The sequence below is a fragment of the Festucalex cinctus genome, chromosome 18 (assembly GCF_051991245.1).
Source record: "Festucalex cinctus isolate MCC-2025b chromosome 18, RoL_Fcin_1.0, whole genome shotgun sequence".
Classification (NCBI taxonomy): domain Eukaryota; kingdom Metazoa; phylum Chordata; class Actinopteri; order Syngnathiformes; family Syngnathidae; genus Festucalex; species Festucalex cinctus.
The window spans coordinates 15,678,450-15,704,435 of record NC_135428.1 but is presented as its reverse complement, the minus strand read 5'-3'; the positions used below and the strand labels follow the sequence as shown (position 1 = coordinate 15,704,435).

The 25,986-nt window shown below is 40.7% G+C and overlaps 4 protein-coding genes across 4 annotated transcripts in view; 1 reads left to right on the top strand and 3 right to left on the bottom strand.

Moving 5' to 3' along the window:
- The window catches only part of LOC144005943 (rho GTPase-activating protein 42-like), a 22,509-nt gene extending 4,169 nt beyond the window's left edge, over positions 1 to 18,340 (bottom strand). Inside the window, exons 1-19 of the mRNA XM_077504455.1 lie at positions 16,840 to 18,340; positions 14,876 to 14,971; positions 13,209 to 13,270; positions 11,413 to 11,484; positions 8,034 to 8,135; positions 7,849 to 7,959; positions 6,025 to 6,129; positions 4,815 to 4,944; positions 4,636 to 4,736; positions 3,795 to 3,904; positions 3,643 to 3,721; positions 3,522 to 3,561; positions 3,378 to 3,440; positions 2,471 to 2,545; positions 2,275 to 2,359; positions 2,040 to 2,098; positions 1,868 to 1,973; positions 651 to 810; positions 436 to 586 (exon numbers count right to left, since the gene is read on the bottom strand). Of these exons, the coding sequence (XP_077360581.1) occupies positions 436 to 586; positions 651 to 810; positions 1,868 to 1,973; positions 2,040 to 2,098; positions 2,275 to 2,359; positions 2,471 to 2,545; positions 3,378 to 3,440; positions 3,522 to 3,561; positions 3,643 to 3,721; positions 3,795 to 3,904; positions 4,636 to 4,736; positions 4,815 to 4,944; positions 6,025 to 6,129; positions 7,849 to 7,959; positions 8,034 to 8,135; positions 11,413 to 11,484; positions 13,209 to 13,270; positions 14,876 to 14,971; positions 16,840 to 16,993 (1,861 nt within the window). The 5' untranslated portion in view covers positions 16,994 to 18,340. The remainder of the gene's footprint in view (positions 1 to 435; positions 587 to 650; positions 811 to 1,867; positions 1,974 to 2,039; positions 2,099 to 2,274; positions 2,360 to 2,470; positions 2,546 to 3,377; positions 3,441 to 3,521; positions 3,562 to 3,642; positions 3,722 to 3,794; positions 3,905 to 4,635; positions 4,737 to 4,814; positions 4,945 to 6,024; positions 6,130 to 7,848; positions 7,960 to 8,033; positions 8,136 to 11,412; positions 11,485 to 13,208; positions 13,271 to 14,875; positions 14,972 to 16,839) is intronic.
- LOC144005946 (uncharacterized) lies at positions 16,842 to 22,877 on the top strand. Its single transcript, XM_077504458.1, has 3 exons — positions 16,842 to 17,087; positions 19,826 to 20,180; positions 20,253 to 22,877. Exons 2-3 carry the CDS (start codon positions 19,858 to 19,860, stop codon positions 20,371 to 20,373), a joined length of 444 nt encoding a protein of 147 aa, XP_077360584.1. The 5' UTR covers positions 16,842 to 17,087; positions 19,826 to 19,857; the 3' UTR covers positions 20,374 to 22,877.
- On the bottom strand, positions 20,758 to 21,786 carry snrnp35 (small nuclear ribonucleoprotein 35 (U11/U12)). Its single transcript, XM_077504457.1, has one exon. The coding sequence runs from the start codon at positions 21,657 to 21,659 to the stop codon at positions 20,970 to 20,972; it is 690 nt and encodes a 229-aa protein (XP_077360583.1). The 5' UTR covers positions 21,660 to 21,786; the 3' UTR covers positions 20,758 to 20,969.
- Positions 22,085 to 25,986, bottom strand: bud13 (BUD13 homolog). The gene is made up of 9 exons (XM_077504456.1): positions 25,618 to 25,986; positions 25,378 to 25,465; positions 24,970 to 25,054; positions 24,424 to 24,887; positions 24,007 to 24,115; positions 23,776 to 23,914; positions 22,943 to 23,127; positions 22,789 to 22,870; positions 22,085 to 22,327 (listed from the first exon to the last, which is right to left on the bottom strand). The coding sequence occupies exons 1-9, from the start codon at positions 25,755 to 25,757 to the stop codon at positions 22,234 to 22,236; spliced, it is 1,386 nt and encodes a 461-aa protein (XP_077360582.1). The 5' UTR covers positions 25,758 to 25,986; the 3' UTR covers positions 22,085 to 22,233.

Genomic DNA, 25,986 nt, shown 5'->3' with positions numbered 1-25,986 from the left:
TTGTACATGAAACATAAGGAAAATATCAAATTTCTTGTATGCAAAATATTAATGTTTGACTGCCAAAAATGGCTAAATAAGTAAAGTATCCTTTTAAACAGAAAGTAACTTGTGAAATTCTGTCAATTTTAACAGTTGTAAAATACAACTTGAACCCAGTCTCCACAAATATATGCACTATTATTATTAAATTCATGACTGCTAAATTTTGACGTGGGCGTGTCTGCTATGTTGCAATTGGAAATCCCCTAGTACAGGCTTTCCAAGTGAGGGGCGGTCATTCATAGCATGTTAAAAACATTTGTGGTGGCACAAAAGGAACTTTAAATTAACGCACTAATTTTGACACATCTGGTTACAACAATAAAGATAAACTGTTGTTGTAGACAACGTAACTTTGTATGTTTTCTGTCTTGGGCGACGTAAAGTACTCACTGTCGTTGTCCGCCAGGCAGAGAGTGGGCGGGTAGAGGCGAGCCTTCCTCTTCCCAGATGACAGACAGATGGCCTTGCTCCTTCGAGGGGTCGCCCGGGAAGATGGCGCTGGAGGAAGAGGCAGCGACAGGTCGGGAGCCTCGCCGAATATCTGACGGACAAATTAGCACAAAGTGTTAACGCATGTATGTGTGTGTTTACCTAACTGTGTGTACCTTGTCGCGGTTCTCAATGATGATCTCCACCACAATATTCTGGAATTTGATGTTCATCATGGCGGCCACCGTCTCCTCCTGCGACCTCATCAGCGTGGGACCGAAGATCATGCCCAGGTTGGACACTGTCATCAAGTTCTGGGCGCAGTGCGATGACACCCTGCATACAAAAAAATAATCATCCTTATAATCCAGGCTTTCATGATATACCAACACGTGTGGGCTGACCAAAGCATAGATTTTTGGGAAGAAAAAAAAATAATAATAAAAAAATAAAATAAAATTACCAATTCTTAATCGCAATTAATCACATTGTTTCCATAGCTAACTTGTCAATAATTGCAAATTAATCACAGGTTATATCTGTTCTAAATTTACAGTAAATATTTTTTGTCAAGTTTTTCATACTCTTTTTAACATAAAGCTGGTCAAATATGGTTACCAAATACAAATGTGATTTCATGTTTTCAACCATTAGTACAGTAATTTTATACCAAGTAATTCATAAAGTTATTTCAAGTTAAAAAGACATACTAATAAAAACAGTTAAAAGGAATGCAAAACATTAATACATTTGTATTGAGGTAATTGTCTGCCACTAGGTGGGATTAGTGTTTCCTGTTGGACATTGGTGACATGAACAGTACATTTTTCCTTTAAAATAAAATGGAACATGAAGCAACTTGTGGTCACCAGGCCATTTCGTTCACTGTAAATTATAACTAGTTACCAATCCCCACACATAAATATATTTCTTTAAATCACATTTATTATCGCTAAACTGTATTATTCTTCGCGCAATGTTTTGTCAACTAAAGAATGACAAATAATGTTTTTACATCAACTGTATTATTATTATTATTTTTTTTTTTTTTATCAAGTATTAATGCTTTTTAATGACAATGACTTGTAATGCTTTGTAATGACCCAACCTCGTAATCTCTGCCAAGCACTTTGACAAACTGCTTTTTCATGACAAATCCTCAAAATAATTCCACATATTCATCATAACCATTGTGCTTACAAAAACTGTGGTGCAGTGACCCAGCCAATCCAGAAGATGGAGCAACTATTTAAAAAAAAAAAAAAAAAAAAAAAAAAGACTGTAGCGGCTATCTCTCTAAATACTGTGCGTTTACTGCCCCCCGCAGGACTGTAAGTGGATTACACCCTACATGTTTGAGGTTGTCGAGCTGTGTGTGTTCCTGTGTACTAACTTGAAGAGGTGATTGGTCAGGAGGTCCAGCATGACTCGGTTTTTCTCGGGTAGCTTGTGGACTAGCGCATGTATCGCTCTCACGCGATGCTTCTGGTCATCGTACTCTGTGGGGGAAAAACAATCGATTTATACATTTTTATATCTATCTTGATATTTAGAGGCCTTCTTACTTGCAGCCTTGATGAATTCCTTGTGCAGTCTGTAGGTCAGCACTGGTTCTGCCAAGCACCTGTGTGTACACATGCAGAACTATTTGTTCAATCTCTGCTTTGTAATGAATATAATCAAAATATAGAACAAGAACTAAAAATGTAAATATGATACATCAGCCGTGTTAAATATGATGTTTCATGAAGCATAATTCTACATTCATTTGGATGTAAAACGTGGTCAAAATCCAGCCACCTAAAATAATTCTTCAGTCCGCTGGTGATGGTCTTGTTGTCCCAAGCGTCTGCTTCTAGCCGCACGTCCGAAGCAGAAGTGGAGGCTGCAAAAAAAAAAAGAAAAAAAAAAAAGCAAGACGTGATTTCAGCATGAGTCATCCTCCATCATCGTCATCATCATCATGAAAGCAGGAAATTACATCAGCCCTTCTTACCAAACACGCTCGTCATCAGACGCTGAACTTTAGAGTTGACGCCCCCGGTCCGGTACAGGCCCAGAGTGCTGAGGCCTGCACGCACATTTAACACATGATTTAAACTAGGGCTGCACAATATATCGAAAAAATATCGATATCGCGATATTGGCCCTTGCAATATGCATATCGCAAAGGCATGCAATAAGTTTTATACTGAATTTTATGCTTTTTATATGAATTTGACCAGTCATATGTTAACTAAAATGTGCATCGCTATGCAATAGTTGAAAATTATCAAGACATAATTACAATTAATTAACTAAGATTACATAAAGGTTGGTTATTTTGTCGCATGAAAAATGTTTTTCTTTCATTAGATAATACAAATATAATTTCTTTAGGTACATGTTAAATATCGCAATAATATCGATATCGCTACGTTCGGCAAGTATATCACAAATCGCATGTTTTTCCAATATCGTGTAGCCCTAATTTAAACATTTCTTGACAATAATATGTTATATGTGACCTCACTGACTAATATATTGCATTTGTGGAATATGAGTTATGCAGAAAAATCCAGTCGTATTTATTTATCCATCTCAGGGTGCAGCCATTTTGCTACTTGCTGTCGACTGAAGATGACATCACAGTTTCTCAGGCAGAGACCAATCACAGCTCACCTTTTTTTCTGAAGCTGTGCTTTGATTGGTTGTTACATTAGACCTGAGCAACTGTGATGTCATCTTCACTCAACAGCAAGTGGCAAAATGGCAGCCTTCTGATATTCCACTAGCGCAGAGCAAAAAATTTTTATTTTTTGATTGACTTCCCCTTTAACACTTGATGATTTAGGGCATTCATGTTTATCTGGATTATTTTATAGTCATTCTGTGCATTTCTATTATTTCTCGTCATTTTATACCTCTCGTTTCCACTAGCTGGATGCAATTCCTCACAAAGCTGAAGCCGGTCTCGTTAAGGAAGGCTGTAGGTAAAGCAATGCAAATAAAAACACTTATGATGCAATCTGCCAGCTCTTCAACTGAGATTAAATCTGGTTTCTTACTCTCTTCCTTCTTGCTGAGCAGGGACGGCAGAGTGTAGATCTGTGGCGCCAGAAACACGTCAACACAAAGTCACTCAAACAGAAGGAGAAGAAGCAGAAAAGTTGAAAGTATGACCCGTACCGGTTCTTTCCCATCCATGGCCTCCATCCACAGTCGCCTGTTGGCCTCGGAGAGCGCTTGCAGAGTGATGACGCCGTGTCTGTGCGGAATGGAAAAGGAAAGGAGAATTGAAGCCATTATGTCGTGACACTGAATCGAAAGGTTTCCGTTACCTCTCCACCACTTCGATGTCGAAGCAGAAGCGCTTGTCGATAGAGTCCGTCTTCCTTCGCACGCACGAGCGAAGCCTGAACATCTCCGGCGAACCGTTCGGCACGCCGTTCTGTAAAAGGGTTATCAGGGGTGAGAATCATTTGACTTGTCTCATGATTCGATTCTGATTTTTGGGTCTACGATTTCTGCTTCAATTTATATCATTGTCATGATCTACCCCGGTCTGGTTTGCAAGACAGAATGACGAATGGGGACAATTAAAATGTGCTAAACACACAAAACGACGAAAATTTCACACAGAACTTACTGTCAATGCATATGTACTTTGTTTAGCGTGTTTCCCTTATGTAGCTAGCTCAAGGCTAACACACAATGAAAAGTGCCATTGACTTGCTAACACTAATTAGCGCACTACTCGTGGCACTTTTATCACCCAAAAGAACAGCTATTCAGACAAAATGTTTCAGGAATGTATACAGAGAAGCACCTTAACTCTTCCTATGCTGCAAAAACAAAAAAAAAAAACAAAAAAAAACAACCTTTTATTGGCATAACTTGATTATGACTTTTTCCTTCTACTCTAATAATGTAACGCGCAGAACCAAACTGCCTCTAAGTGGCCAAATCGTGTACAACATGAATAGTGCGCCCACTCAGTATAACATAATTTAAATAAAATCGATTTTGGACACGTAAAATCAATTCTGAATCATACTAAATGATGAGAATTCATTTTTTGGCAGGTCCCTAGTCCAATTACTCGCCAGTGCCATGCGCAATAGGACTGAACTGAATGAGTAGAAATAATCCACAGTCAAAAAAAGTTGACGTCATGTTCACCTGTCTGCTGGCCGGTCGGGCCTCCGAGTTGCTCATGGTGAACATTTTGGAGCTCTTCTCATACGTGCAGTAGTATCTGGTCCACACGCTGCCCAGCGGACCTGAAAGAACACGCCAGTGCACATTTCGCGTGTCGTTATGTCTGCCAGGTGTGTGCTGAATGATTTGATTTGGCTCACGTTTCTCCTGTATGTACAGGTAGCCTTCCATAGTGAAGCAGCCGGGGGCTTTGTAGTCCTCCTCGGCCGAGCGGATCCTCTTCATGAGACGCTCCACTTCGGCCCGGGTGCTTTCAAAGTTGTTGCGGGCCTAAAAAGTGCCACGTGGAAAATGACTGAAGATTCTCATAGAATTTTTGAATGATAGACATTTCACCATTTTGAAGCACACATGACGTTTTTTTTTCTCGTTCAAATTTGGCAGAGTTGGTAACGATACTCCCCATCTGTGGTGTGCCAAATTTAGAAGACATTTATTTTCAATTCACAGGCACATTAATTAAAAATATAGACATTATTTTTTATTAACTTACCGGGTAATCTTCATTGGAAAAAAAGTACTTTTCATCAAGGACAAGTGATCCCAACTTGCAAAAAGTAGTGCTTATATTTAAAAAAAGAAACCCCGACAGTATCTATGTATCACTGATCCCCAATTATCACAAAATGGCAAATAGGAAAGTAGTAATTGCTATTTGTAACGGTGGCGTTCACGTTTTTTTTTGATCAAGTCATCTGTACACCATTTTTTTTAAGCGCTTTGGGATCATAGTTTGGCGTAACTTTAGGACAATAAAACACAAAAAGTTCAAATGTGTGTTAAAATTTACTTGCTCATTTGGCTATCATTGGTAATGAATGTAATTATAATATTAATTTAACAAAGTATGGAATGAAATAAAATGTATCTGCATTTTTTTTATTTACAATAAATCATTTAAACAATTATAAAAGTAAATTACATTAATGAATTAATACAAAATATATTTGGATTAGTCATTTTGCGAACCAATTATAAATCAATCAATCAATCATATAACCAATTATAAAAGTAAAAAATGAATGAATTAAAACAAAAATATATTTGGATTAGTCATTTTGTGAACCTAATATAAATTAATAAATTATATAACCAATTATAAAGGAAAATTGAATTAATGAATTAATACAAAAATATATTTGCATGAGCTATTTTGTGAACCCCACCTCCCCCAAATTATTGCAACAAATATCACAGGTCTCTTGATTATGCAAATATTGGCGGGGCAGTGAATGGAGTGAGACATACTTCTGATTTAGGGTTCAAATTATTAATATAGGCAATTCTTAAAAATTGTGGTGGGCGTGCGTCTATTACTGACAGATTTTAGGGACGTGTGCTTTCACTTACATTCTGCAGGTTGAACTGCAGCTGCTGTTTGTAGGGCTCAAACTCGCTGGCCAGCTCGTAGCCTTCATGGTAGAACGTCAGCAAGCCTTGCAGGAAGGCCAGCAGCTGAAGAGCACAACAACAAAACTAGATTGAAGCAAAAAAAAGCCAGCAAGCTGCTGTTTGGGTCACTGTTCTTGTTTACATTCACAACAAAGACTTTCTCTCCCATGCCGGCGGAAGAAATCTTCACGCAGGAAGCGGTGCGGCCGAAACAGGAAGTGGCCTTCACCGATACGTATCAGTCAAACATGTTTTATCGGCAGCCACAACAGAGCGGTTTGGCCTCCTCTTGTGATCATAATGACGCTCAAGTTCACAAGCAATGACGCGGCTTTATAGAGGACCCATTTTTAAAAGCCATTACATGAGAAAAAAAGATAAAGACCTTTTATAATTGTCCCCCAGAGGGAATGTTCAGTTTATAATCTTCATGCTACTTTCACACGGTCAACTTGTACAAACAAATTGTCCTTCGGACAGGAGTGGGTGTTTTGACGGTTGAAAGTTGGTATCTTGCAAGAAGACTTTCCACAACTTCTTTGATCATCACAGAGTTCCTCGTATGTTCTCGATTCTTCTGAGTATTGGTTGACTTTACACTAGGGATGTAATGATAAGCGCGATATTGTGATATTGTGATAGTAAAACTGCCACAATGTCGTCGTCGTAATGTTCACAATATTTAAATGCAACACATCTGTTCAAAAAGTCAGGTTGATTTCCATTTGTGCAGTTCTAGCACCCTCTGGTGGCTAGTTTTTTAGTGCAATTTAATTTTCACCAGGGATGTTTTGGCCCTTTATGTGTAAAATCTATGCTAATTGTCAGATGAAGGGGAACGTAATATGCCTGTGAAGCGAGTCAATATGTGGAGGAACTCAATGTGTGCGTACATTAACAACATAACATAACTAGACAAAGTGACATTTCTGCAGAAATTCAGTGGGAATGCTGAAAGCTAATAAAATATTTCCCAAGCAAGATTTGAACCAACACACTGGCATGTCTTCATAACGCCAGGCAAGTATTTCACAAGTGAGCCAACTTGGCTTGTTGAAAATCACGGCTAATGGCTTATTTATATGTAAAAGTGTTATCTGAAAGTACCCTCCATTCATTTAGATGGAAAAATGGAACTAATGATATCCAATGGAAAAATACATTTTTTTTTTAAAATAAAATTCACGCAATAGCGCCACCGAGACATGCAGTACCCGCCATTCATTTAGATGGAAAAGTGGAACCAAGATAGTTAGTATACATGTAATCACTTAGCATATCTGCCATGGATACATTTGCAATAAACAGTCGGAGGGAGGATTCAAACCCGTGACCTCCTGGTTACTGGACAATGCATTTTACCAAGTTCGCCACTCAGTAGTATCACAGAGCTAGTAATGATGAGAAGTTGGGCGTGGAAAGTGGGACTTGGAAAAAGTTCCATGTCAGTCCCATTGAAAATGAATGGGGAAAAGTTGATATTTAACATTAAATTGTGCAAATACTGTAAGTACTGTGAAATCAGACGATATATTCCCAAGATGGTGTGAACTTTTGAAGCAAGTTGAAATTTGAACGGTGTAAATTGGAAGAATTATGTGGGAGTTATTAGACGGCAAAAAAGTGTGGAGAATAAAAAGCCGAATAACAATTGTGGGAATGCTTTCAGTATTCCCAAAATAACATGGTGACTTTTGCATATCGTTACATCCCTACTTGACACATGATCGGTTGATCAACCTTCCCAAACCTTCTCTCGTGTGCATTTTGTTGTGTCCTCACCGGCTCCACAAACTCAAATTTCTTCCTCTCCTGCACTTCCTGGATCTTGAAGACGTATTGCAGCGACGCATCGTTAAACACCTGCCGGTCTTTGCTCATCTGCGAGTCGGCCTGTGACGACGACAACACCATATTCTCAGCTCTGGGTGTGTTAGAAAATATGTGTTTGTGTGTGTGTGTGCAACCTCATGTAGCTGTGATTCCTTCTTCTTGGAGGACAGGCTAAGGTGTTTCTCCAACACAGAGTAGTACCGCTCCGTCTCCTTGTCAAACTGCTTCTTGCCCTCCTGAGTGAGATAAATGCATGATTAAGAAAACGTTTAAAACAAATTGTCCTATTGTACATTCCTCGTCAATATTTAGCCGCACTGTTTAAACAGAATTCATCAAATATGACGAGGCTGCGATGCTTGAGTTCAGCTGCGACTCACACGCTGCTGCTACATTCTACAAGCAGCACCCAAGACTGCATTTTTTTCTTCTTCAGGCCCTGGCCACATGTGCTCACAGCACATTTTCAGCGTTGTTGTTCTAAGCTAGTAGTTCTTAAACTCAGTTTGATCGAACCCCGGGAGTTCTGGAAGTTGAGCTCAGGGGTTCATGGAGGTGATTTCTTCATTATTGTAATCCCTTCATACTAACTAGAAAAAAAAAGAAAAAGAAGTGGTCGGACGAATATGCACAATACAAATTCACATGTATAAAATATGGTGTTCCACAGGGCTCAATTCTGGGGCCTCTGCTGTTTTCATTGTATCTACTGCCTCTGGATTCCATTTTAAGAAAACAGCGGCGGTTGTTTTAAAATGCTCTAGAAATAAAGATGCATTGAGTGATGGGAGTCAGCCAAGTTGAGAAAATCTAGTCCAACACAACTCTCTCTCTCTCTCTCTCTCTCTCTCTCTAACTCTTCAACCTTAAACATTTCTTGACAATAGTATGTTATGTGACCTCACTAAACATGACATTCTGATTAATATTAGATTTATGGAATAAGAGTTATGAAGCAAAATCCAGCCATTTTCATCCATCCGAGGCGGCGGCCATTTTTCCATTTGCTGTTGCTCAGGTCTCAGGTAACAACCAATCACAGCTCAGCCTCAGAAAACAGGTGAGTTGTCATTGGTCGTTGCCTGAGCCTTGAGCAACTGTGATGTCATCTTCAGTCGACAGCAAAATGGCCGCCCACTGAGCTGGATAAAAACGGCTGGATTTTGCTTCATAACTCATCGTCCACAAATGCAATACTAATCAGAATGTCATGTTGAGACATGTGAAGTCGCATACAACATAATATTGTCAAGAAATGTTTAAGGTTGACTTCCACTTTGAGCTGCATGGAGATATGGAATAGTAGATTGCAACGCTTTCTGAATTGAGGTGAAGAGAGCCAGATTTGATGAATAGGCTACTCTCTCTTATTTTGTTCACTAGTAAAGCCTATACCTATGAATTTGAAGAAAAAAAAAAAAAAAAAAACATTTTATTTTTCATCATTCTAGATCTGAACACGATTTATTTTCAATTGTTGCCTAACACGAGATGGCTGAGATAATTATGGGTGAAAAGCTCCGTATTTTTCATGGTCACTTCTATTTACATTGTTAATGACTATTTCTATTCCTCCTGGCAAGGAAACATGTGATTTCCAATTACATCTGAGGAAGAAACATTTAATTTCAATACGGCACTTACTGTAACACGAGATGGCTGAGGAAATTGTGGGTCAAAGGCTCAGTTTCATTCTCTTTTTATCCATAGGAAAAAATCAAATGTTCAAGTCTATTTCTATTCATCATTGCATGGACATCAGGTTGGCAGATTATCCATCAGTTTCTTCAAATTTCCAGAGATTGCGGTTATATTTTCAAATGACGCTTGACACAATATGGACGATGTAATTGATGGCTGGGGTATCTGAGGTAAAAGGTCGATCTCAATTTGTCCCGTTTCTGCTGACAGTTTATTTAAACTCTCATAGATCATTGTTCTATATCTAAGAAAGACCCTCAGGAGATGTCATATACCGGTGGCTGCTAGTCGTCTGCTTCGAAGAGAAGATAACGTGAATCGGAGGCCGCCTGCTGAAACCAGACACCAGACACCATGTTTACATCGCCTGGCTTCAAGTCTGTGACGCGCCTCCCAGCGTCCGTTCCCATGACCTCCGTCCTGACACGTCTGTGGCTTATCGGAAACAAGCCACACACTCAAGACTGCGACTGGGCCACTGCGGGACTAAATAACTCATCAGACATTAACTATTGGGCTGGAATTTTAAGTTAGATGAATTAACTACAGAAGAAAAACAATTCCATCTGGAATAAAACCAAACTGGCCGACCTCCTGGTCTAGTTCATGCAAGGGTCCTTGAGACTTCTTCTTTGTCATAAACAGGCATTTTCATCAATGATCATTCATTAAAAACAAAATTAGCACAATAATATGCAAAAAAAAAAAAAGTTCTATCCCATCAATGTACTTTTTTTTTTTTTTAAATATAATTGTCGGTCTAGTAAACGCTACTTATAATAACATAGGTTGCAATGCCCGTTGTAGGACGCTGACATGTTTCAACGCCATATTTCAGCTACAGATACCCGAAGGAGACAAACTTAGTGAACGTAGCAATTAGGCTTGTGACGTTTGGTCTCTCTGTGGCATAGTAGTGCACACGCGGTTCAAACTTTGGTTATTGCATTCTATTTGTTCACCACTAGATGGCAAGAATTTCTACACACTGTCACTTTAAACCTAATGTTCCTTTTAAGACAAATGTTCTCAAGACATTTGTTTGCTCAATCATTAGAGACACAATTTTCACATTTTTTGTGTGCTTTACAGCGAGTCATCACATTTCCCCACCATGACTCCATGACACCAAAACTCTAATGTTTCACAATTTTTTTTTGTCACCCATCTGTCTAGTTTCCGTGGTTGTAATTTGGAAGTAATCAGACAATAATCTGTTGGAACTTGGAACATCCTAAAATGGCTGCTTCAAACCAAAATGGCAGACATGCCGCTCAGTCTCCGGTATAGACCCTTTCAGCTGACGTCACTGTTTAGCTTTTTTTTTTAGCTGATATAAAATGATCTGAGCATATCCTCGTACTTTTTGTGGGTGCAAAGCAGTTGCGTCGTAGTTTCGCACTAGCCACTGTGCTCGTATTTCACTCCTCACTGTCTTCTGCCTGGTTTAGAATCACTGCCAGCAGCTGAAAGAACGATCTCATCTCTCTTTGAGCCGTTAGAGCATCCATCGGCCGCGCACAAGTTCACCATAGCATTGGTAGCTGATTTATCAACTGTTTGACCAATTTCCTAGCTCACACTGATTGCTTTCTAATTCACTCGCATTGACGCCCTGCCCCCCATCAATAGGGGTGCACTTTAACGTGACGTCACATTGGAAGGGTCTATTAGTCCTTCAGACTTCTTCATGCTACATCTCATGATAAACATGCCTATTATCTATATACCCATCCATGTTCCATTTTTTATACAACTTTCAAATGGGCACCGAGTGCATTTTGTTTACAAAAAAAAAAAAAGGCACTTCACCTTCACCGCGCCGATCTGCTCCTTGCGAAACCTCTCCAGCGGCGAGATTAGCACGTCGTCAGCATTTTGGATCTGTAGGAAGAAAAACAAACAAACGCCGCAGCGGTCAGATGAGCGTGTCGCAATGGCGATGAAGCAACATGTCATGGTCATCGCCGAAACACGCCTCATTCCCGCTATAAGGCCAATTCTCCGGTGACTCGCAGGCTGAAAAAAAAAAAAAATGAACAGAGAAGAGTTGTCGCTGTCAGAATTAGACAAAGAGATTTCTTTGCTACCATGAAAGCATCATAGCATGACCATGTAATTTAGCAAAGTTAGCATTTCATGGACATGACTAAAATTAGCTCCCTTAAACTTAAACAATTACAGTCCTTTGGGGTTGATTAGTGTACAAAATTGGAGTTTTTCAAAACTGTTTTACTTGTAACATTTTTTTTTTTTCCCAAAACTGCCTTCCACTCTTGTATGACATTTTGGCACTAGAAGGACAAAACTGTCACTATCTGGGTTTCTATTAGTGTTTTTTTTGTACTCAGTGAAAAACAAGAACACGACATTCTTATTTACTAACAAACTCCTTGAGCCAGAATGGGAACGTACAAACAAACAAAGAGCGGTATTTTGATTGGTGGACATGTAATGGTCACTCCCAAGAGCCGACAAAAAGGCAAAAAAAAAAAAATGTGAAGAGGCTGATCTCCACTGTTGTTTACTTTGTCAGCTTCTTGTCCCTGCTTGATGATGTCACACTATTCTACCCAGCTGAGGTAGCTAAAAGCTTCTGGGGGGAGAAGCTAATCGCTTCAAACGAGCTGAATAAAATAGATGACAAGCTTCCCGGCCTATGCATGACACTTTGGACTCATCTGACTCAAGATGGCTGATGACATTGTAAAGGCAATAAAAAAACAAACACAAAACATATGCCTGAGGATCATGTGATCAGTGATAAGACAGCTGTTGTTCACACTCGATTTTGTGTTTTGCGACCACACGACTCTCCGGTCACATGCCGCGAATTCACTTTCACATCATGAGGTCATCTGTGTGAAAGGAACACTTTCTTTGTGTGGCTTTCGCCGCTGTGCTGCAACTGTCACCATGAAATTGGAACCACGAGACTAACTATGATTATTGTTTCTGCTTTCCGGCCACTTCTGATACGGTGCTGGTGTTAATGCAATTTTCAAATTAGGCCTTCAAGCTTGGGTTAGATTTATTAGTTAGGGTTTTAAATTAGTCTTAACCACCTGGATTACAGTACCTAAAATGCACAGATAGACCTGATCCCGGATTCGAAGCCGGAATCTTAGAACCGTCAGGCAGCTGTGCTAATCATTTGTCTACCGTGCTGCTCATAGCTAACATTAGCAGTGGCCTATGGAAAGGAAGTAGTGCTGTGTTCGGCATGGAACACTAAAAAAACACACACGCACACACACAGGAGTCTTTTATGGACTTTCCCAGGCAGCGAGGGGCTTGGCTCTCACTGGGGAATACTCGGAATAGGTTCCACATGGTTCCTCAACCATGCGCACATTCACAAAAAGCACACGCTCACACACACACACAAAAGGGGACCCTGCCGAGAAGGTAGCAGACTAAAACACACGCTCTGACACAAAAGTTGATGAAGTGTGTCTGAAAGAGTCAGCGCACAGGGGTTCCCCCCCCACCCTTGAGCAACTAGTCACGGCTTCAGAGAAAAACTTTCATGCAGGACTCAAACAGGAAGTTCTGGAGCAGACGCAACAGGTGGAGCAAAATGTGCACGAAGTGAGCTGCTTACTCACCAGACGCTTTCTCTCCTCCTCCATGGTGCTCAGCAGCTGAGAGAACTCTTTCAGGGACTGAGCTGCAACAAGGGTGCAAATATAAGTCAGAGGGACTGAGCTGCAACAAGGGTGCAAATATAAGTCAGAGTCAGGGGAGTTGCTATGGAAACAACTAGGGCCCGACCGATATGCTTTTGCGTAATGTTGTGGGTATATGTTCCCACAGCATTTGTGTGTGAATATTCGTTATTTGAAGGAAAAATACTCCCGAATCGATGCTAACTTCCCGTTAGCAGTTGAATGGGATCCTCCATTCGCTTTTAGCAATAGCGCTAGGCTAGCGATGTTTTAAAAACGGAGCATGTTTTGTATTATACGATGGATGTAATTCTTATTGTCGTGTGTTTAGTTTTACAATTAACTTTAACTGGGGTGTCATTGAATAACTTAAAGGACACTTTAGGACAACAGAATAACCAGAATAACATATGCCACACACTTGCTAGTTGCTAATGCTGCACAGGCAAAATGGAGCATTCAGGGTACTTTCACAGCATCGGAAATTCCGGTTTTCTTCAATTATAACATTTTAAGGGGAAAATAATTGGCCATTGGGCCCAATTGGCCGATTGTTTTGACAGATGTTTAATGGGCAATAATCGGCCGATTATAATTGGCAGACGATTATAGTCGGCAGCCGATTAATCGGTCGGGCCCTAGACACAACATTGCTTAAGGTGGCTGTTCTGCTGGGCTTTAGAATGCTCTAAAAACGAATGTACGTCATTAAATAGTGGGCTTGGTTCTCATTGAGCTATGCCCTGATTTCAAGGTTTTGATTTAGGGTTTCAAGCTTTGGTTAGGGCTTCATATTCCGTGGGTTTAAAAACATGGGTGGGCTTTCTAGTCTTGTTTAGATATTCAATTATTGGTTAGAGGTACATGACACACTATATGTTTTATACACCCCCATTAGTCTAAACACGTTTTTTTTTTAATTAATATTGCGTTTATGGAATATGAATTAAGCATAAACAGCCACCCATTTTTATCCACCTCAGGGGGCGGCCATTTTGCAACTTGCTGTTGTAAAGATTTTTTTTTTAACTTTATTTCCCTTTCAGGTTTTAAAGTATCATTTCAAAGTAGTGTTTCAAAGCTGGGTTGTGGGATAAAACAAAAAACTTCAAAGTATCAAATTTGGTTTAGAGTTTCAAAATAGGGTTTCAAGACAAGATTAGCAGTTCAGGTTGGGGTCTCAAATTAGAGTTAGGGGTTCAAAGCAGAGCTTTAAACAATGATTTGGGTTTCAAAAGAGGGATTGAAGAAACGGTAAAAGTGTCAAATTAGAGCGTTAAGGATGGGTTGGGGTTTGGAACAAAGATTGGGGTTTTAAGCCTGCGCTGGAATTTTGCAATAGGCTTCAAGACATGGTTTGAGTTTAAAGTTAGAAGCGAAAAATTATGGTTTTGAGTTTAAAGTTAGGAGCTCAAATTAGGGTAAGTGTTTCAAAGTCAGGTTTCAAACAGTGGTTCGGGTTTTAAATTAGGGTTGTATTGTCTCAAGACTGGCTAGGATTTTAAAGAAAAGTAAAGGCTTTAAGTTAGGATTTCAGGTCAGCTTGCTTGCGGAACGGCGTCTGTAAATCTGACAAAAATGAATGTGCGCAATGGAGTCAAACCCACCGATATTGATTTCATCGTCCGTCTCGGCGTCTCCGATGCACTCAAACTGGAAATCTTGCAGCGACTGAGAGAAACGCTGCACCGCCTGCGAAAGACCTGACGGCGGCATAACAAACGGGACCACAATTTCAGCAAATGCTCTCGTGATTACAGTGTTCTGGTGTTCCTAATACAATGTCTGGTGAGGATATTGTTGTGTGCAAACTAGTTCACAGTTGACTGAAAGGAGGGCCCCTGGAATTTGGGGGCCCTGGGGCAGCTGTCTTCTTATCCTGGGAAAATACGTCATGTGAACGTGGAAAAATAAATAGTACTGTAGAGAAAGAAAGTAAGTACAGTAAAAAGTACATTATTAGTAGGAGCTTTAGCAAAAGCAGCAATTTTAGTTATTATACTAAAAGTACACACAGTATTTAATGTAGTACTTTAGATAGTTGTAGCTATTGTAAAATTGTTTTAATAGTAAAAGTGGAAGGAAAAAAAATATGAAAACTAGAAAAGTGGTAGTTAAAGTAAATCTAATATTTGTTGTAATGGTAAATGTAATAGTAGTAATTATACTATAATCTGTACTGTTAGTAGTAGTAGTATTCGTTGTAATGGAAAACCAAAGTACAACTAGTAGTTAAAACAATCAGCGCAAGCAAGAGAGCTTCTAGGATGTCTTGTATTTGTTGAAAAAAATGTCTCTTTGGTGCTCTTCAGTAAAAGGATCCACAAAGCATGTCCAAAAAAAAAAAGAGAAAAAACTGAGGCACTCAAAGGGTTTGCACGTGAAAGGCCTTTATTACAACATGGCCAGTTGATTAAAAATTGCCTACGCATTACGGCCTTGGTAGGCCTTGGTCAGGGCAAGCTGACCAGGCCGAAACGCGTAGGCAATTTTTAATCAACTGGCCATGTTGTAATAAAGGCCTTTCACGTGCAAACCCTTTGAGTGCCTCAGTTTTTTCTCTTTTTTTGGACATACAACTAGTAGTTACAGTAAAAATGGCACTATTAGTTGTAGTACTCAACATACTAGTCGTAGCTATAGTATATGTAGTTATTTTACTTGGGAGTTTGAAAATTGTAACCAGTAGTTCGAGCAAAATTTTATTGTGTTCTCAAAGCAGTAAGCAGTTGAAGTTATAGTATTAAAAGCAGTTGTATTAGTTGTAGTACAAAGTGGTGGTGTTCGTTGCAGCACTAATGTAGTACTTGTAGTTAAAGTAAAGTAATAGTTGAGGACAAAAAGTCTAAGTTGTATTTATATAGTAAGTCATAGTATTAGTTGTCCAACTGAAGACATTCATAGTTATGGTAAAAATTGTAGTAATAACTGTAGTGTTAAAAGCACAAGTAATAGTAAAAGTTGCACTTTGTTTGTTTTATTACTAAAATGAAATAGTAAAACCTGTAGCAGTAGTTGGAGCACTAAAAGGAGTATCTAAAGATGTAAAGTAGTATCTGATGGAGTAATAAAAAACAGTAGAAGTACTAGTGACAGTAAACGCTTAAATATTGGTTGCAGTAGCCTACTAAAAGTACAGGCAGCCACGGTAGTTATAGTTGCAGTTCTAAATGTACTGACTGTACAAAGTACTAAAAGCAAACGTACATATGATAAAAGTAGTCAGAAAAAGTTGCAGTATCATTTGGGTATTAGTGTTTGTTTCGCCAAAGACCCTTTTGCGGACCACTCTTGTGGTTTCTCTGGGGCCATCTGTGGCCCGCCGTCCACATGTTGAGAACCCCTACTTCAAATAAACAAGGCATAATAATAATAATAATTATAATAATTATAAATAAATAAATAATATATATCTATTTATAAGACTGTAAATGTCTTTCGGGCTATAAAACCGAGGAAGGGGCAGTAAAAACCAGCATGACTGTTGATGGGCTTTCCAAGAGCAGCCTTGAAAGAAGACACTTGAACATGGCAATAAATACAATCTTGTACACCCGTAAACGCATCTTACTTCTGAGGGCCGATATGAGCATGCTTCCATCCTTGATGAGATCTTTGATAAACCTGTTGGTTCTTTCCAGCTCGATCTCGTGGCACTGGAGCCTCTCTCGAAACTCGGGACTGTCCACGAACGAGTCGCTGAACTCCAGCGTCGGCAGACCCATCCTAGCTCAACGGACGAGTGGGGCACAAACTACGCCGAAAAGGTCGCCGAGGGTCCGGGTCGGGACGGCGCCGAGGCTCGCTGGGAACGTCCGGGTGAGAAGTTTGCTCCGCTTGACCTCTTTTTCATGCCTTTCTACGCTTTTTTTTATTTCCTCTCTTCCCCCCACTCGGTCGTTCCGCTCGCCACTTCCGGACACTCGAGCGGCGTTGACAGACTTTTTTTTTGGACAACAATAAAAAAGATGGAAATAAACGATAAACTCCGGTCGGGGGTTTCGAAGAGACTTCCTCGTTAATAGTAAATGCTGAACGTGCGCGGCGAGTGAGAGCGGAGCAGGATGCGACTTTGGTTAAAAATAAATCAAAGAAGCGCTTGGCAAAGAATGTGACGCTGCTAGCTACAGAGGCTCTTTAGTGGAAGGTTGGTTACTATGGGGACGAGAGACTCCTGCTGGCGTCTCGTGAAACATGAACTAATACTACTACCACTTCACGCTCGGAATCTAATAGTTTCAAACTACTACCACCACCACTCATTTTATTCGCCCTAATGGACAATTCCGAACATCCGGGCATTTCTGATACTTCCGCACCTTACACGGTGAAAACAAAGACTGCGTATTGTTGCTTTTGCCTGTTACTACTAGTACTACCACCACTACTACTCCTACTGACTGCTACTCTTACAAGTTCTTACACTTCTACTCACTGCTACTAGTAGTGCTAGTAGTACTACTAAATGTGGAGGTTAAAGGACGAGTTGTTGTGTAGTAATAGATTTAGTACCAATAGTAGTATTCGATGTTAAGAGAGTTTTGTTTCTAATATATGTACTATTAATTGTCGTATCAAAAGCAGTGCTGGTTGTTGTATAGTACAAGTAGTACTACGAGTAGTGGTAATTGTTAAAGTAGTAATATTTGTACAAGTTTTAGTAATAGTAGTATCACTAAAAACAGGCAAGGCAAATGTATTTATATTGGACATATCGTATACATGGCAACTCAATGCACTTCTCGCAATCAAACGTACAACATAAAAGCAGAAATTTAACAACATAACACCCTTCCATTGTTCGAACCGCTTGCTGAAGACAGTTCAAAGGCAAATCAAAGACAGTAAAGCCATAATATATAAATTGTTTTTTTTTCATATAGTAGTTATCTTCGTAGTGAGAGCAAAAGTAGTATTAGTTGTAGTGCTAAAGGTAAACGATTAGTAGTTATAACAAAAGAAGGAGTATTAGTTTTAGTACTCAACCTTGGTTATTATTTTATAGTAATAGTAAGTTTTGTTGGTGTTCTCGGATTAGTAGTACTGCTAAAAATACAGTATATCGTTGTGCACCAAGTACCACAAAGTCCTGTTCTGCACTTGCAATACAACATTGTATATTTAATCAGCATAATCAAACGTCATGAGTGTAAAAACAGTACGCTATCAAGCATTTGCTCTGCTTTTTTTGTATTATGTTATTGCGACAGCAGTGAGAGTACTCACTGGAATATGGGTCAAAGTGCACCTCCCACATAACACCAACATGTAATCATAATTGTGGACATCAAATACAACACACACTGTAAGGACAAAAACAGCAATTTTCCATGCATACTCAAAATATTTTTTCAAAAACCAATTGGATTTCTTCTAGAGAAAATCCTTACAGGCTGAAACAGGTCTTGTGGTAAATAAATAAACTCATTCGGGATCGATGCCAGCTGCTCAGCGGCAAAGAAAGACGCATTACTGACAGACGGCCAAAGGCTCCGAGGAAACCGCTGAATGTTCTCCTGGCTCGCAGCTACACCTCAAGTATATTCCATGACACTACAGCTGTCATAGCAATGACAAAGCTGCCTTATTATCTTACTGTACCTGCTATGTCATGACGACTACAGTAAACAGGACTGATAGAGCAAAAGTATTATACAGGCTACCAAGATTGTAACTTACAGCTCAGTAGTCGTAGTAAACGTACGTAGGGGGTTCAGATGATGGAACAATCAGACAAAATTTTCATTGAAAACCTGCAACATGCCAAGAACTGCCACAGCTTCTTTTTGCGCGCTCGACCGTACAGGGGAGAACTTCCCACAGTGGCAGGTGAGATTGGTGGGATTGTCGTTCAAAGATTCTTATTCGACCGTGGAATAATAACATCTAGTTTGAGAAACAGAAGTCGAACGTGATCTTGTGTCTGAACTGGTTGATCAAGTGTACCCTGTGCCATCTTGTGTCAGATCTTCTATTGTGGATTCGTGGAGTTGTGATTATGTGTTGTCTGAGAACTAGAACCGGTAAAGCAGACCTCAACAATCTCTTGCATATTGTCAAGTTACCTTTGAAGATGACTGAGAATTGGAAGCCGCATAGTGTTATATGTCATTTAAACCACCAGCATTCCTTTTCTGTTGTAAAACAATTGTGAGGGAAATTCAGAAAAGGATTGTCTTGAACCTGGAACTGGAAAAGAAAACGAGCTTGAAGATTGATTTGAATATTGGAAACTGGTCTGTTGAGCATACCTGGATGCAATTCAAAACCAACCAACTTTGAAAAGGATTGTCTGAGAACTGGAACCAGTAAATTAGAATGTAAGACTTATCTGAAATGTGATATCTCGTTAAGTTTGAAGACGACGAGTTGAAAATTAGAAGTTGGCTGGTTGCATGCGTTTCAGATCGATGTCTGAGAACTGGAACCGGCAAAGAAAGCTGCTACCTTATGCCGCCTTGATGTCATTCAAAACCAAAAACGTCCTATTTCCGCAATTGAATAGTGCCAGAAGATTATGTGAGGAATGCTTACCTGAACCTCTACCGATCCCGCAGGGTTTCTCCTCTACCCGGACACCCCTGCCAAGATGGAGACCACATCTCGAGAGGCTTTCTGCTTCCGGGCTGTCCTGCCTACACGAGGCAGCAGAAAAGGTCACATTTCCGTGCCAGGTCCTCAGAACTCGCGGCAGGAGACCCGCCGGTCCCATCCGGTGTCCTTGCGACAAACGGGAAGCGGAAAGAGCAGACATCACGAGACAGATGAGCAAGCAGACACCTGTGATCCAAACCAAGATCCAGAGATGCTGTCTCAGTACCAGAAGGACTTCCCTCCTCCGTCCTCCTGGCGCAGGAGGAGAACTCCGGCCTTGCCGCAGCCGGACAACATCGGCATCAACCCGGCTTTCAGGTGAGGACAGACGTTTGGAGATAGTTGCCCATGCTTGCTAATTAGTGTAGCCATTTTTTTTGATTGGTGCAGAATCGAGTTTGGGACGGTGCACAGGGAGGCGTACCCCAATTGGCACGACACCTATACAGGAGGGGCCAGGTCCGCCATCGTCGAAGGCCTTTCTCGTAACAACAGTGAGACACTTCATTAGGTACTAAATACGTGGAAAATTATACTCAAAGAGCATTGGTGACAATTGCTCTCACTCCTTGTGAAGGGGTATCTAAAACTGACATAAAAATTTTGGCCCACAACAAGCTAGATTTAGTCCATAATAAATCCTTTAATATATTGATTATATATTAATATTATCCAAACCTGGATGTAACTGAACTAGTATTTTTTTGTTATGTCAAATCAGTGATAATGTCAACGTGTTTCAAAAGCAGTCACAACTCATTGGTCAGATTCCTCAGGTCATAAATAAACATGCTGCTCACAGCCACTAGGGGGCAGATTGTGATCAAATATGAAATATGAGCAATGATGTTGAGATGCAGTTTCCGGATGGTAAAGTCAAGATGAACGACTAAACTACTTTCACAATAAACTTTTAATATAACTCATAAAATAACAAATTTTACAAATTATTTCGGAGAATGTTGCATAAACAAAAAATGGGGGAGGGGGCGTTAAAAAAAACGCAAAATCAATGAAGAAATAGTTACCCAACTCAGCCAAAGAGCACTTAAAAAAAAAAAAAAAAAAAAAAAAAAAAAGGCAACAAACGTCCACTTTTTTGAGGTTTCATCTCCTGTCTCGGTGCCTGCTCCTGTCTCGGTAGCGGCTGTCCTCGTTCCCTCTGCTCCCCCACTCGTCCCTGTCTCGGTCTCGATTCTCCCGATTATCTCTGTTGTCGCGGTCTCGCCGTCCGGATCTCTCCCACTCCCTGCGCCCGCCACCCGGCCACTCCTGCTGCGAAGGTCCGGCGCTGAGGTTGATGGGCTTCCGGAAGGGTCGATCCCTGCCGCCGAAGCGCAGCTGGCCGGACTCCTTCTTGCCCCCTAACCCGCCGCCGAGCCGCCTAGGGATCCATCCTTTTAGCGTTCGTTCCAGCTCGAAATCCACGAACACCTCCTGCTGGTCGACCACCAGTTTGTTGGCGTCGCGGCGGGCTCGCACCACGGCCCGCTTCTCCTTGTACTCGACGAAGGCGTAGCGCTTGGAGAAGCCGGTGACCATATCGCGAACCAACCGGAGCCGCTTAATGTCACCGAATTTGGAGAAGACCTGGTGCAACTTCTCCTCGGTGGTCATCGGGTTGAGGCGAGCCACGAAGAGCGTGAGTAGCGGGTCCCCCACGACGCTTTTGTTGGGCTTGTAGCGGGCGCACATTGCCCTCCACACGGCCCGGTCGTGGGGCTCTACGTCGGTGCCGTCGATGCTGCCAGCTTTGAGCGAGTCGTACACCTTTGCTATGGGGCTCCAATCCGCCATTTCGTGTCGAGTTTGCTTGCTGACGGCCTACATGGGCTCGTCAAATCTAAAACTGAAAACATCCGCGTAGCTATTTTTTTTTTCCGCTTGAGCGTGCATCCACAAAAACAGTCCGATGGGAAACAAACGTTTCACCGAAGTTTCTCATGCCCTAAAATGACCTGGCATTAATTATTAATTTGATTAAAATCCTTCAAATGTAGATTGAGAAGAGAGCTGCCGTTAAACAGACAATATCACTCCATGTTAATCTAAGGTATTCCTTAAAATAGTAGTTGTAAATGTTAGTAAAAAATTACAGTTACACCACTAATAATGGGAAAGATGACAAATCTTGTTCGGGTTTCGTTATACCGCATGATATATTTTAAATGAAAATGTTGCTGTGTATCATTCCGGATTAAATGAACACAAGACACTTCTTTACGAAACTCAAATGATTTAATAATCAATAAAAACAGTGAAAAATATCTGTGCTCCACATTGTGTAAGAACTATTTACATCAGGAAATGATGCTTCACTTCACTGCTATGTACAAGCTGTCTTTTGTCAAACCTAACAGTCTTCTTGTGTCTACATGTCCTCCACACTCCATTTATAGGCTTCCTCCTGAAGTGCTTTTTTGTCTGCAATCCTGGTGTAGCGCTTCTTCTCAAAACCGTTGGACCTGTCCAATACACATTGAATGAATGAATGATTAAAAATACAGCAAAACCTTCACATTCATAATCTGGAAAAAGTACACCTCGAAAATACATTTATTCCACACATGATCATCATCATGGTTCCCAATTTTCTCCCTATCCTCCCAAGTTAAACCCAACCAAAAAATGTGAAATGTGTTTTAATGAAAACAAGCACTGTATAATATTGCTAATTCTAAAATCATCTCATAATAAAATAGAATGTAACAAAGTTTGACATCACGATGAATCCATTGCAACTGTACTACACTTTCTAGTGAGCATGCCTTGGCCACTTGGGGGCAGTATAATACAGACATGCTGACACTACATGGAGATGGTCACAACAAGTAAGCTGCAGTAATAAAGAAATCTAAATGTCTAAATGTGGCAGTACACAATCACACAATGTGCCAAACCGCTGCTTATGTTTCACAAATTGTACCTGTTAACGCCATCCCAGCGATATCCTGGTAAAATGTTGAACCTGTTGGGAGGTGGTGGAGGGCCTCTATATTGAGGTTTTTCTGGAGAGAGAAAAAAAATGCATGAAAATTGTTCTACAAATCTTTGACGAAAAAGTTAATCTTTGGTGTTACCTTTAACCCCGTGCGTCTTGCGCTCCTTCTTGCGCCGCAACATGGCTGCCATGGGATCTCCCTCCCTCTCCTGTTCCCTCAGCATGCGGTCCAGGTCCTCGTCGTCGTAGTTACGCGCCAGCGGCTTCTGGGCCTCGCGCACGGCGTCCTCCAGACGCTGTTGCTCCATTTGGCCCTGAGCCAGCCTAACAGCCGTTCCATTCACATGTATGAGGTTTATATAGAGTAAGGTTTTAACACCAGGGACAGGGTTAAACGTCTGAATTAGGGTATGAAAAGAGGGGTTCACGCCAGATTTAGGCTTTTGACATTGGGTTAGGTAGGGCTTCAAATTTGGTTTTGTAGCTAGGGTTTGGGTTTTGAGGTAATTCATCCATGAGTTAAGGGTTCAAGCAAGAGTTAAGACTTTCAAGCCAAGTTTAGTGTTTACAATTAGAGTTTCAATTGTGGATTAGAGTTTCAGGCCTGCAATACAGTTTCAAAGTAAGTTTTCAAGCTAGGGTTAAGGTTTCAAGCATGGGTTAGGGTTTCAAGCCAAAGTTAGGGTTTCAATTGTGGGTTAGAGTCTGAAGCCTGCATTACTGTTTCAAAGTAGGGTTAAATTTTCAAGCATGGGTTAGGGTTTCAAATTCAAGTTTAAACAGCGGGTTGGGGTTTTAAACCTGATTATGGCTTCAAAGTAGGGCTTTAAGCCAAGTTTTTAAGCCATAGTCAGTTTAAAATTAAGGTGTCAAATATGGGTTAGGGGTTTCGAACAAAGCTCAGATTTTCACATGAGGGATTTGCGCCTGGGTTAGGGTTTCAAATCAGTGTTTTTAAGCCACTTCACTCACCCTTTTCCCCACTGAGCGTATTTCTCATCCTTTGCCGCTTTTTCTCCAGCTTTCCTTTTCTGCTCTTCCCGCTCCGACTCCAGATCTCGCTTTTTGCCGCTTTTGTCTCGAAACACTGTCTGAGCGTGGCGGGATGCGTCTGGGAACACGCGTATGTGAAATACATCATGTCATCAACATACTGTTTCTTGTAACTATTAACTCATAAATAGGAGTTAAGATAATGCTGACTTTCAAGCTCCCTGTTGTTTCCGTCCCTGCGTCGTGCTTCTTCTTTCTCCTTATGTAGAACATCGGAGGAAACCAGACCCGCCTTTCCGCCCGAAAGCATACTGTTGCCCTGGCAACAACAATAACACTTCAAAATAGCTGCCATGTAACAACCTACACTGGAGGTATGTTTGGATGTCATTATTTTTGCATTATGTTGTACTGTATTAATGTGTAAATAAATAATCTGAAAATTGACAGAATTTTTGCCAATAGTAAATGAGCACCAGATTATAAAAGAGCTAATAAATTAATCGATCGGGCCCTAATAATAATAATATAATAATAAATTGCTTTCTAGAGCGCTTTCTAGAGCACTTTCAGTCAAAGGGGTTGGTTTCAATCACGGATGACAGGGTTAGGGTTAGGGTGTTTCACCTCTGATTGTGGGGTCCTGCGAGGAGGCGACAGGTCGGCATCTGACACTTTCCCGCCGCACCGTCCCCGTCTGGGCGGCGACTGGTCCGAGTCGGAATCCCTTCGTCCCTTCTGCTGCTTCTTCCTCCTTGGCGGCGACTGGTCGGAATCGGAACCTCGTTTGGTGGCAGGTGCACTTTGGGCCTTTCCTGATTTCCCTGAACGCTGCCGAGGTGGCGACAGGTCGGGAGAATCGTGGCATTTTTTCCTTGGTGGTGATATGTCAGGAGAATCGTGGCGTTTCCTCCTGGGTGGTGACATGTCAGGAGAATTGTGGCGTTTCTTCCTTGGTGGTGACATGTCAGGAGAATTGTGGCGAGGTCTCCTCGGAGGTGATGCGTCTGGAGAGTCGTGTCGAGCTTTTCTGCCCAACGACTGCTCGGCTAAGTCTCCTGATTGGATGTCCTCTTCTTTGTTTTTATCTTCTAGAATGTAACACAACTCTCATGAAGTATATACACAAATTAGATGTTTTTTTTTTTTCCACCCCAAAACAAAATAGCTGACCTCCAATAACTTTCCACCTGGAGCTGCTTCGGAAGATTTCCAACATCCTGACATCGTCAGGGCGTTCGTCAATTACTTCAGCAATCTGAATAATAACAAGCAGTGGGTGGGTCAATTCAAATTTGTTTTTATTTTAAATATTTATTTATATGGTACCAGTGATATGAATCAATTGTTTCTTTCAAATCAAGGCTTTTGGTGGTGTTTGATCTTTTACACTGTTTAGTCCATTTAATATTTTTTTTTCAAAGCCATGAAAATAAGTATTAAGTGGGACATTGTATTTATTTATTTATTTATCAGTTTAATTTTAAATTCAATGGTTCGGGTTTAAAGGACTGATTTTAAAATAGATTTATGGTTTGAAATGAAAGTTTCAAGATAGGGTTAGTGTTTGAGTCTTCTTACCACGGGCGCTTCCTCGTCGTCCTCTTCCACCTCATTTTCCTCGGCCACCGTCTGTCTCCAATCTATATCATCGTCGACTATTTTCAGTCTTGAACAAGACGAAGACAGAAAAGGAATAGAAAAAACATAATCTCATTCATAAAGAAAGAGGTGACGTGATGCACAGCTAACGTATTTTAGCATCTAGCCACTAACTACACGCACACAAAAGGAGAGAAACAGTTCGACGTAATAACTCACCCTTTTCCCGGAACTTTACGCCGTTTCTTTTGAAGTTTCCCCTTAGACTTTTTGGCGTCATCGTCATTGGACAAATAGCGTTTTAGATACTCTTCTTTAGATAATTCTGCTCCTTTGACGCTAGCAGTGGAGGCAGCCATTTTGGTATGGGGCAACTACGGAAAAGGCGGAGTACCAAATTACCCTTCGACTAGTGCCAATGTTAATAAACGAGTGTATTATCGCCGTAGCTGAACTGATAATTTAGGCGCGTTTATACGCTCTTAATAATTTATCGGATTAATTTTGGTTTTACGCTACATTATCCTAATTGTGCACAATGTCATTTGTTTGTTTTTTCATATTTGCCAGCCGTGGCAGCCATCTTGA